The sequence below is a fragment of the Talpa europaea genome (genome assembly GCF_964194135.1).
Source record: "Talpa europaea genome assembly, chromosome: 3".
NCBI classification, from domain to species: domain Eukaryota; kingdom Metazoa; phylum Chordata; class Mammalia; order Eulipotyphla; family Talpidae; genus Talpa; species Talpa europaea.
The window spans coordinates 62838568-62851010 of NC_140069.1; the positions used below are offsets into that span (position 1 = coordinate 62838568).

The 12443-nt window shown below is 34.1% G+C and overlaps 1 protein-coding gene across 4 annotated transcripts in view; it reads left to right on the top strand.

The window, feature by feature from the left end:
• Positions 1-11705, top strand: part of LYPLA1 (lysophospholipase 1) — a gene marked incomplete at both ends in the record, with an annotated part of 33775 nt that extends 22070 nt beyond the window's left edge. The window contains 6 exons of one of the 4 annotated variants that reach the window (XM_084230150.1): positions 808-855; positions 2503-2573; positions 7817-7890; positions 9179-9280; positions 10605-10781; positions 11652-11705. In XM_084230150.1, the coding sequence (XP_084086276.1) occupies positions 808-855; positions 2503-2573; positions 7817-7890; positions 9179-9280; positions 10605-10781; positions 11652-11705 (526 nt within the window). The remainder of the gene's footprint in view (positions 1-807; positions 856-2502; positions 2574-7816; positions 7891-9178; positions 9281-10604; positions 10782-11651) is intronic. The other 3 variants (XM_084230152.1, XM_084230153.1, XM_084230151.1) reach the window with 3 other exon arrangements.
• Positions 11706-12443: the final 738 nt, after the last annotated feature.

Below are 12443 nucleotides of genomic sequence, written 5' to 3' on the forward strand. Positions count from 1 at the left end.
CTACAACTGAATGCTCTGGCTAGGATAACTGTGTCCTCTATTATTCTGACTTGCATGAGACAGAATTCTTGATTACATTGGAATTTTTACAGTATTGTTGTTGGCCCCAAGATTGAGTTTGGCTTAATGCTATTTTCTAACCCAAGGATGTTTATGTTCTAAAAGAAATTTAGTAAGGCCTCATAATCTCTAAGGTACATTTATTTCATAAGTCAGGAAGGTAGGGATGAGATGTAGTTATGCACATTTATTTTTCTGTGGTGTCTAGATGAATTCATTATCCAGCAAAATTTTCATCATTGACTTGAATTGGGTGTAATGAACACTTAGGCAAATCTTGTATTTCCCTTACTTATTTAGAAGTCTCCTAAAAACTAGCAGTCACATACCCAAGAACTAGAAATAAAGAAAAATGTGACCAGCACACAGGAATTGATACTACAGTATCTGTGCAATAAATTGCTTATCTCTTTACCCCCTTCACCAGAATACCATATTTTATACCTTTCCTATTATCTTGGTTACTGATTGCCCTTCACATGTCTGGTTTGAGAGCATTAAGTAAGGGTACTGAAAAAAGAAAATATTTTTTGTTTGCTGAGCTTAGTACTTTCCCATTGCTGCCCTGTCTTCAGAACACACTTGGGTGGTATGGAGAACAGAGTTTTACAGATGTGGATGCAGTGAAACAGCTCATATGTGAAAATTGTAGCTTTAGTTTTATGTAAGCCTTGTATATATGATGGGATTTATTAGGTTTTAGGCTTTATTATATTATTCTTATTTTGCTGTTTCTTTCTCATGTAGACCAGTTATGCCTGTAACATTAAATATGAACATGGCCATGCCTTCTTGGTAAGTAGGAATTTACTTATTCAATAAAAACTTTTTATTTATACTTTTTTAAAATCAGAAGTGCTTTTATATATAGCAGTTTTTAATTAGCTGTGATGTTACATAGTTATAATTATAATTAACTTTAAATTTAACCTTTTTCCAGTCATAAGCATTTATAGTTTAGATTCAGGGATAAAAAATTTGAGGAGCTGCACAAACAGATGGAGAAACAGGAGCAAATGGGTAAATAGAAATACTGTAGAGAATATTTTCTTCTTCTAGATATACCTTTGTTGATTTTGGTAATTAAATATTTGAATAACCCCATGTGGCATGTACTCAGATTAAGACACAAAATCATTATCCTTCCAACCTCTAGAGAGCTGTCAAATTTTTTAGGAAGTCATTTCTTTACTCTCACTGTTCTTGCGTTCCCAGTATACTTTATGGTTAGGAAATAGAGTCAGTTCTTTGTTCCTTGAGCCACCTCCAGACTGTGATTTCTTTTTTTCCATTTATGGCAGCAGGAGGTAGAGAGGAAATGAAAATATGAATCAGGTGTCAAAGTCATCTTTTTTTTTTTTTTTTATAGTATATGTGCTGTTGAAGTGAGCACAAAGTCATCATTTTTTAAAGGACCTGATGGCAGGTGTTTCAGAAAGCAGGTGGAAGAAATCACAGTCTAGAAGTGGCTCAGAGGAACAAAGAACTGACACTATTTTCTGACCACAATGGATCCCATTTAAATGGTCAATTCATGACCTAGACTGGCTTTTTACTTCCTTGACCCTTCTCTTTCCTAGTGACATTTTCTTCTCTCAACTTTAGTTACCCACAGTCATTTCTTGGGCCTTGTCAGCTGAAACTGTTCCATCTCTGAGTTTGCTTCCCTCCTGTATCCACACTGTATGTTCTTAGGGTATAGTCTATTGTCTTGCACTCTCTACTGTTCCTTTTTACCCCTGAACTTTTTTTTTAATCTACATTTTTTCTTAACTTTCTTTTTTATCTTTGGCAACTTCTGTGAGGTTCTGCCCCCACTTGCACTTTGATTCTTAAATCTTCCTGCTCTGGCAAAATTCCCATCTAGAACTAAAATTTCTATGCAATGTTGCTGAAGACCATAATCAGATTATATGAGTAAGAGAGAACAGTAGAAAGGACCAAAGGAAGGTTTCCCTTTGCTCTCTGGTTTGAGTATCATGGTGGAAAGTTTGGCAGAATATGGGTTGAGATCAGTATAAATACCTATATTCAAGAGTGACTTGATAAAGTAGTACTAATCCATTGTATTGACTTATGATGCAGTAGAAAGGGAAATGATTAGCTAGAATTGATTACAGACTTTTTAGTGTTGGTTGAGATTACCACTTGACTATAAGATTGGATTAAATGTTCTTATCCAGAAATTGTGTGGCATGTTGACTCTCACATTAGAATCTGTTTCTAACTAGGATGAAAAGAATTTAAGTTAATTGCTTGACCTCTGTACATATTTTGAGTTTCATGTTCTAAGAGAATTTCTTTGGTTAGCCCTTTGTATCCAGAATACCATGAGTTTAGTAAAATATACTTGCCTTTTATATCCAAAATACCATGAGTTTAGTAAAATATACTTGCCAGGAGAACATTATTTTAGAATAAAATTATTCTTTTATTTTCTAGGTTTGATATAATTGGGCTTTCGCCGGAGTCACAAGAGGATGAACCTGGAATTAAACAGGCGGCAGAAAATTGTAAGTACAGAAAAGTTTTATAAAGACAAAAGCATTTCTTTCTCATTGTTACCTAATTTGTTTATCATGATAGCCACATGGACTTATTTAACTCAGGTCAAAGGAGGTAAGATGGATGAGGAAGAATGGCATTTATCAAGCCTCAGCTCTGTCAAATACATAATTTTGCTTTGATTTACATAGGTAAGTGAAGAAAATAGAATTTTAAAAGACCAGTTATCTTCATTAAGAAGAGTTGAATTAAAGATATGTAATGATTTATAATAAAAATAATAATTAATATTAATGGTTAATTTTAGTGTGGTGATAATAGAAGCCACTGAATGAACACAGCAATTAAATAAGCTAGGCAATTCATAAAATTCATCTCATTTAACGTCCTCATGAAGTAAATGTTAGCTATACTTGACTGACTCTCCAGAGTCTTACTTTCTGATTAGTATGCATTTCCCTAATGAACATGATAATTCTGTTTATTATTTTTGGGTGAAAACGTAAAAAACACTAGCTCGTTGGGAGAAATAGCATTTAGAAAAAGCACAGAAGCATCTTTTAACACACACACACACACACTCTGAAGTATTTGTAAACACACAAATGTGGTGATAGGATTGAGTTTCGAAGAGTCTAGGTGGTGATATAGATTGCATTGATGAAACATGCCTGGCTGTGAATTTATCATTGCAGAAGTGAGAGGTGTGTATACAGGGAGTCAGTGCATACCCTTTCTACTTTTTATATTTGTTTGAAATTTTCCAAAATAATTCTAAAACCAAAAGCCAGTAGGATCCTTTAAAAAATCTTTTTTAAGTGCTTTCAAATAGGGAGGATGCATTCAAAATATATTGGATGTTTGGGAATGTCAAACTAAGAACCCTGATTTTTGAAGATCATCGAAAAGTACGTCAAAGCTATAATCCTAGAGCTAGGATTTTGCCAAAAATTATACATGACAAAAATATATATCAGGGTATGAGTGTGAGTTATTAGACCATATGAAAGATAAGGGGTTGAGCTTTGTGGGAAAGATAAGTGGTCTGGTGAGTTAGAGTGAAAAGTTCTGTCCTCATGAGAGAGTTGGCCTATGAAATACTTATTATTTCTTTTCTCTCTAAGGTGATAGCTGGAGAGTATTAGACACAGAGCTAGGAAAGAAAGGAGTATATTTGAGGACTGAAAGAATATACTACTGAATAAGGAAGAGAGTGTTCATGTTCCAAGGAACACAGAGGCACCTTTGCTCTTAATGCAAAAGGTGATTGAAATTAGAACCTACTGTTCCATAGCCAGTCTCTGACATCGTAGTTTGTTAAGTTTATCTCAGCAGATAGTGTAACCATCGGGAGTAGAGCTTTGTGGAAATGAGGGAAAATAGTCCCAATAACTCCCTGTTGACATGCAGCTAACATTTACCGAACCCCAACAACAGCTTTCACTCCTTACAGCTTGACTGTTTCTGCCACTTCTCTATCATCTTCTAACTGTGCAGTCTCCCCTCAATAAATACCTCATTCCTCAATAATTATTTTATTTCTAAAGCTTTCTTTATTGTTCTTTAGTCCATTTTCATGTGCTCTAGTCAAGGTAGGTACCCTTTACTTTTCATTCAATTGTAAGAACTAAAGTTAATAACCAAAAATTTTTTTACAATCTGATTAAGAAATGGGCAGAGGATCTGAATAGACAAACCTACAAGATGGTCAGCAGGTATATGAAAATATGCTCAAAATCACTATCAGGAAAATGCAAACCAAAGCCACAGTGAGAAACAGCCTATACCTTAGATGCCTATAAGAATGTGGTAAGAATGACTGTTCTAAAGGCCAGAGTTAACAAGTGTTGGCAAGGATATGGAGAAAAGAGAACCCTTGTATACTGTTGGTAGGAATATAAATTGATACAGCCACTGTGAAAAAGTAGTATGAAGATTCTTAAAAAAACTAAAAATAGGACTCCTGTATGACCTGGCAATCTCATTTTGGGGTATTTATCCAAAGAAGACAAAACACTAATTGAAAAAGATACATGTATCCCCATATTCATTGCAGTATTACTTACAGTAGTAGCAAAGATATGGAAGTTACCTCCTGGATAAGGAAAATACAGCACACACGTGAATATTACTCACCATAAAGGGAAGCAAATCTTGAGGGCATGATACTAAATAAGTCACAGAAAGACTAATAATATATGATTTCATTTATACATGGACTCTTAAAACACCGAGCTCATAGAAACAGAACAGATTCGTATTTAAGAGAGTTAAAAATACAGTTATAAAGTCAGTCAGTCTTGGGAATGTAATGTACAGCATGGAGACTATAGTTAATAATACTGTATTATATTTTTAAAAGTTGGTAAGAGAATAGATTTTAAAAGTTTTTATCACAAGAAAAAAATTTTGTGTGTCAATAACTGTGGTGCTGGATTTTAACTAAATACTTATGTAATGTCAGTTTTCAGCATTTTGGTGGAAAGACCATCCTTTTATTATTTTTGTTTATTTGAGTTGCTTCTTTAGAGTAGATTTCTGAAAGTGGAATTTTCTGGTCAAGGAACTTTACATATTTAAAGCAAGATGTATTTTGTATAATTACTTTCCAAAAGGGTGGCATTTATTTCTAATACTAGTGTATGAGACTGTTCATCTTTCTATAGCTTAAAGGTCAATACACAGTAATAGTTATTAAATGTTAATTGATTAGAAAAATATCTCATAAAGGAGGATAGAATTTTGTTGTTCTTTTTTAAACACTTTTTTTTTTAAAGATTTATTTATTTATTTATTTATTTATTTATAAAGGCACTGGATACAGTCAGAAGGGTGGGAGGGTGAGAGAATTCACCAGAGCCAGAACAGGGAGCAGAGCAGGCAGAAGGACCGAAGTACACTGCTGAGGGGAGTAGCTGGCGGCAGGAGAGGTCTGCGCGCCCTGTGGGACCCACCTCCGGTGGCAGGGGAGCTGCCGGGGATTAAACCGGCGCTGCAGAGGCTGTGGGCAGCTTGGCAACCCAGCGTTCAACCGCTGCGCCACCAGGGAGGCCCAAGGAGGATAGAATTTTGAATTTGGATATTTGATAATTTGTAGTACCCTAATGAAAGCCAGTTTTTATTTTTTGATCAATAAGGAAATATATAGTTGGAAGTTTTTATCATAAAAAAAATCTTTGTGTTTTAGATGTGTAGGACCTTCCCCTTCAGATGGTGTTGACATTCTGCACCACCATTAAGCACCCATAGTCTGCCACCATGATCCATTGTGCTCCCTACCCACTTTGTTCTCACCCCTCCCCTCCCCTTCGTGATAGCCTCAGTTCTGTAGTCAGTTTTGTAAGGTTTATTGTTAGTTTGGCTTTATATGACCCTTTGTTTGGTTTCTCTATATTCCAGTGTAAGTGACAGCATCCAGTATTTGTCTTTCTCCTGACTCACTTCACTTAGCATAATTCCCTCTTGCTCCATCCATATTTTGGCAAATGGCAAGAGTTTATATTTTTAATTGCGGAGTAGTATTCCATTTTGTATATATGCCATGTCTTCCTGATTGACACATTTGTATTTGGGTACTTAGGATGTTTCCATAGTTTGGCTCTTGTAAACAGTGCTGCAGTGAACGTGGGTATGCATATTTTCTTCTAATTAGTGTTTTTATCTATACTTTTAAGAGAGATACCTAGGAGTGAAATTCTGGGTCATATGACAGAACAATTTTAATCTTAAGAAACCTCCACACAGTTTCCCATAGGGCTGACCCAGTCTACATTCCCCCAACAATGTAAGAGTATTACTTTTTCTCCACATCCTCACTAGCATTTGATTTGGGTCTTTTTGATGAGGGCCATTCTCAGAGGTATGAGGTGGTATCTCATTGTGGTTTTAATTTGCATTTCCCTGACAATAAGTGGTGATGAACATTTTTTTCATATGCCTGTTGGCCTTTTGTATGTCTTCTTTGGAGAAGTGACTGTTTAACTCTTTAGCTTCTTTTAATTCAGTTTTCTTTTTGTTAGCTGTATATGTTCTTTGTTGATCTTAGCTATCAGCCCCTTTTTAGATATATGTATGCAAGTATTTTATCTCATTCAGTAGTGTGTCTTTTTGTTTTGGTGATTGTTTATTTTGTTGTCAGAAACTCTTTAGTTCTATGTCCTTCTGATTGTTGATACTCACTTTTGTTTTCCTTACTGTTGGGGACAAATCTACAAAGACTTCTCTGAAGACTATGTCGTATAGTGTTTTCCTCTTGTATTTATGGTTTCAGGTCTTAACATCCAAGACTTTTATCCATTTCGAGTTGATTTTTGTGTACAGTGTGAAATAGTGGTCTAATTTCATTCTTTTGCTTGCAGCTGTCCAGTTTTCCCAACACCAATTATCGAAGAGGCTTGTGTATTCTTAGCTCCTTTGTTATAGATTAACTGTCCATATATAGGTATGGGTTTACTTCCGGGCTCTCAATTCTGTTCCATTGGTCTGTGTCTGTTTTTGTTCCAGTACCATCCTGAGAGACAAAATTTTCCCATAAGTCAAAAATTAAAAGAGATACTTATTTGTAAAAGGTGCAAGTATACAAAAATGTAGGACTAAGGCAGCTTTTCCTGCCACTTGTGTCTTTGCAAGTGTCTTTTACTCTTCTGTCCCTTTTCTAATAAGCCTGTTCTTTAAATAAAAAAAAAAAAATACAGGACTAATTGAAAAGCAAAGTAAAATCTAAGAGTAATCAAGTAGTATGTTTAATTATGTGTGTCAAAGTATTTTGCAGAAACTAAGGTCCTCATTTGATTTTCTCCAGTCACTTACTGGCTATAGGAAAAATTAATGTGTTTTTAAATAATAGAATGAATTGTTTAAACACTGTAAACCCAAAACCATATAATTATTTAACTACTTCAAATTTAAAGTAACAACTTCTAGGTAAAAATGTCTGCAATTAATTGATAAGAGAAAAACAAACACATATGAGCAGAATTGACTATATAAAAAAGGAATATTTATTAATGAGAGAAAGAACTGTAGTCCCCAAACTATAAAACAAGAAATAATTTAAGTTTAAGCAGCACCTGTGAAATCTGAGTTTTATTTTTAAAAAATGCATTCTTATTTTGTATTTTAATGGATTGCTTCAAGTTTTTCACTCATTCCACCTTACTATATATTTTACTTTTATGTTATTTTTCCTATTTAAGTTGTATTCATTGGCTTAACTTTGAGAATATTAGTGATTTACTTTCCATGTTTTTAGTGAAAGCATTGATAGATCAAGAAGTGAAGAATGGCATTCCTTCTGACAGAATTATTGTAGGAGGATTTTCTCAGGTAAGATTGTGAAAGTTTGGTTTGTATGTCACTACAATCAGTATATTTATCTGGAAGTAGTGGTTTCAATCCATTTTCTATGGAGGAATTCGTTTTTTAGAAGATATTGAGTCTTGATTATATACTACTTTGATGCTGAATTAAGTTTGGACTAGAAACAATTACTAATAAAGCACTTCATACTCTCTTTTGTTTTTCTACTTTTCTTCCTACATTTGTAGCCTACACCTTATAGGTTATGCCTTGAAAACAAGTTAAATAAATTGATTGGAATCTGGAATATAGTTTCTTAAAATAACCATATATATGTTATATAAATACATATATGTGTCAATATGTTTCTAGTTCTATGTATCCTTTTAAAATTCTAATTTAAACATAGGTATAAATCCTCCCTCCTAGGAGGGCACTACTGATCATAGAGACAGAAGACAATCGAATTTCTTTACTCTTTCTATCATGTAAAATAGGATTTTGGGCCTCCCTGGTGGCCTAGGGGTTAAGTCTCAGTGCTGTCACCTCTACAGCCTGAGTTTGATCCCCAGCCAGGGAACTAGCCCATATATAAGGTGCAGCAGACCTCTCCTGTGCTGCTTCCCTTAGCAGTGTGTTTTAGTAAATCTGCTTGTTCTGCTCCCCACTCTGTCTCTGGCGAATTCTCTCACCCCTCCCACCCTCCCACCCCCAGCCTACACCCCAGTTCTTTTTTTTAAGTTTTTCTTTTAAAAAATTTTTGAAGTAATTTTTGTTTTATTTTATTAGTTTTGTATGGAGGAACTGGAGTGTAGGCCAGAGGGGCAATGGGGAGGGGTTGATGTGTCATCTTGATGACTGAGGAAGGAATATAGTTTCCAGGCACAGGGCGTTGTGAGCTGGGAAGGCAGATATTTTAATGGTATCTTCTCCATAGTACTTATTATCTTGAATACCTATTTTGGAAAACAATACCAGTGTAATGCTAGATTTGATTTTATACATGACTTTTCAGAAGAGAATATGGTATTTATAAATTCAGAATATTCCTAAGACAGTTGTAAATGCAGCAGTTTATTTTACTATTAACTATGTCTTGACACTGATCAGGTAGTCACTGTGTTGTGTGGTCTTCACTGTAAGGAATATATCCTTTAGGACATGGTGAGGTGTACATGTATTTCTATTAGTTTGCCGGTTTGATTTGACATCAGCTTCCCAGTTTGCTTTCTTATGGACATTAAATATAGAGAAATCTCTTAAGTTACTGTAGCAGAGGATATGTTCTATTAATTTTCTCTACCTCTTTTTCCAGGGAGGAGCTTTATCTTTATACACTGCTCTTACCACACAGCAGAAATTGGCAGGGGTCACCGCACTCAGTTGCTGGCTTCCTCTGCGTTCTTCTTTTACACAGGTATCCTGATTAATACATGAAACATTAATATTGTGGAAAGTATCATCTTATTTATTTTTAAAATTAATAAACCCAAAGTTTTTAGGACAGTTTCAGGTTTGCAGCAAAATTGCATAGAAAAAATTTCCCATAATACCTCCTCCCCCCATACTCATGCAACTTCCTCCACTATTGACATCTTGCATCTGTTACAGTTGATGACCCCACAGACTCATCATTATCATCAGAAACCCATAATTTACATTAGTAACCATTTTTAAAGAATTTTCTTAGACCTTTACAATATATTATTAGGCTTTATCTGTATACTATATTATCTTCAAACTTTACATTTGAAGGGTCATATATATGAAATGATTTATTTTTTGCACATAGAAATATTTTTGAATGTTGAATTTGCTGTTTGATAGCAGAATTTTGCCATAAAATATGATTTTTTATATACTTAGCAGTAGGTACTTGAATAATAGTTTGTTCGTCATTTTGTTATAACATTGATTTAAAAAAAATCAGTTCCCAGCCAACGCTACTATCTGTGTGGAGTTTGCCCATTCTCCCCACATCTGCCTGTTTTCTCGTGTACTCCCAAGGATGTGCACATGAGGTTCATTGGCATTTCTCAGTTGTCACAGATGGTGTGAGAGTGGGTAGGTATGTGAGTGCACCTGTGATGGAAGAGTTTCCTGTCTAGGGTTGGTTCCCATCTTGCATTCTTCCCAGATAGACTGAGACTACTCGTGAGCCTGAAATATGGAATAAGGGGATTGGAAGATGAATGGATGACTACACATTTTTGTTTAATATTACAAGTATTTTGGGTATTTATTTAGAAATTTGTTGATGTTTTGTGGCTATGCTGTAGGAACATGACTAGTTTTATCAATTAGCCTTTGATCAAATTCATTTGTGTGTCTTTTCATGTAAAGTCACAGTTTCCAAAAACCTATGGATAAGGATAAGTGAGGACTTACTGTATATAGTACATTTGGGAGATGTGGTTAAATAAGTTAAATAAGTTAGAAGAACATGATTGAACTAAAATGTACTTCTAATGTCATGATAATGAAAATACCTAATACTTAATATACAGTCTTCTTAAAGGAACTGATTCATTTGGAAAATGTTCAGAATTAGACAGGATAATCATATGTGCTTTGGAAGTTTAGATAAAGTGATATGGGGATTATAGGGATGGAAGGAATTTAATTTCTGTGGCTAAATATTATAATAACATTGTACATGTACATCTATTCATAGTTTTAAATGCCTGGCATAATGTTTTATACATTTGAATAAATAATACTTGTTTTTTTTTTTTTTGCAGGGTCCTATCAGTGGTATTAATAGAGATATTTCTGTTCTCCAGTGCCATGGAGATTGTGACCCATTAGTTCCCCTAATGTTTGGCGCTCTTACTGTCGAAAAACTAAAAACATTGGTAAATCCAGCCAATGTAACCTTCAAAACCTATGAAGGCATGATGCATAGTTCATGTCACCAGGTAAATGTTTGGAAGCAGTGATTAAAGGGACATACTGGCAACTTTTTCCATGTGGCATTTTTAAGATAAGTGCATTTGATTGAGATTCAGTTTAAAGGAGTTAATCAAGTCATACTTCAGAATTTTAAAGTGTAGAAAAATAGACTACTTTCATGCTGTAGTTTTCTTCTCAGTGACCCAATTATAATCACAGTTTCTCTTTAATTGATAATTTGTGAGTCTGCGAAGCTTTAATCCTTGAAATGCTAGAGATAATAGAGGGAAATATGATTGAGGGAGGTGTGAAAAAGGAGTCAGCTACTGGAGTCTTCTATAAAAGTTATTTTCATAAAAATAATTTGGTATGTTCACTTTCATATCTTTTTGGGCCTAACTTAGTTCCATGCTCTCTTTCAAATGGGTGGATGGTTGTATATAAATCTTTATGAAAGGCACAAAATATTTTATGTTATGAATTTAGCATTTCATTCTAATAAGTAAGTATTTAACTTTTCCAATGATACTTTAAAGTAGTTGTATATTGACTAAGACTTCTCCATATAGATATTGGCACTTCTAAAACACCCATCCTCCTCCCCACCCCACCAGTGTTTTGTTTTGCACAAGTATTATATAGAAAAATGCAAGCCATTTTTATGGGATTAGATAATAGAAGGGAGTTATCATTTTAATATACCATTATAATCATAGGTAAAGTTCTAAAATTTGGAACCTCATTTCTCTATTTTTTTAATTATGATAGTAAAAATATGGTGTCATCTTAATTCATAACATGGATTTAGGTTAGTGGTATTTTAGTAGGTGTTTAATTTCTGGTTTGTTTAATTTCTGGTTTTAACTGTTCATTAAAAACCACTTTATTCCAAACAGGAAATGATGGATATCAAGCAATTCATTGATAAACTTCTACCTCCAGTTGATTGACTTCACTAAGAGGCCTTGTATAGAAGTACACCAGCATCATTGTAGTAGAATATAAACCCTTTCCTGTGCCCAATCTTGAAACTTCTAATGTTTGCAGTGTTAAAGTTTTGCAAATGCACACCAATGACACAGACTAAATATCTCCTCATGGGAAATTTATGATCCTTTAAGTTTCTGTACTTGCATTTGTATATGATCCAGAATATACTAGTATTAAAATAGATGAATCAGCTAGTTTCTTTTCCCAAATGTAATTCAGCAAAATAATAAAATAATGTAACCAAATTTTTATTATATCATTTGAAAATTATTAGTATGCTTAGTGAAAACTTGTCCAAGTATAAATGAGCAGTTATGATATAAAGTTTATCCATGCTGTGACTTAGGCTGTGGACTTACTCCAAAATTACTTAGTCACCATGTAGTATCTGTATTTTTATATATGTATTCAAATATTCGTAATTATTACAATATATAAGGATGAGGTGGTGTTAAATTATTCAATGAGGTGGTATTCCATTATTCCTAATAATAGGGATAATGATTCTAAGTCAGTAAGGAGTAATGTTTTCTTTTCAGATAGTGGCCCTTTTATTTTGGGGACCAGACTTTTCTTTCCCCACTTAGCATTTCTATTTTAAATTTTTTCCTCTCTACAAAATAAATGTGTTCTTTTATTAACCTTCATAACAGACCAAATATTCCCTCCTTGCCATAGACATCTGCTGTCAAATATAT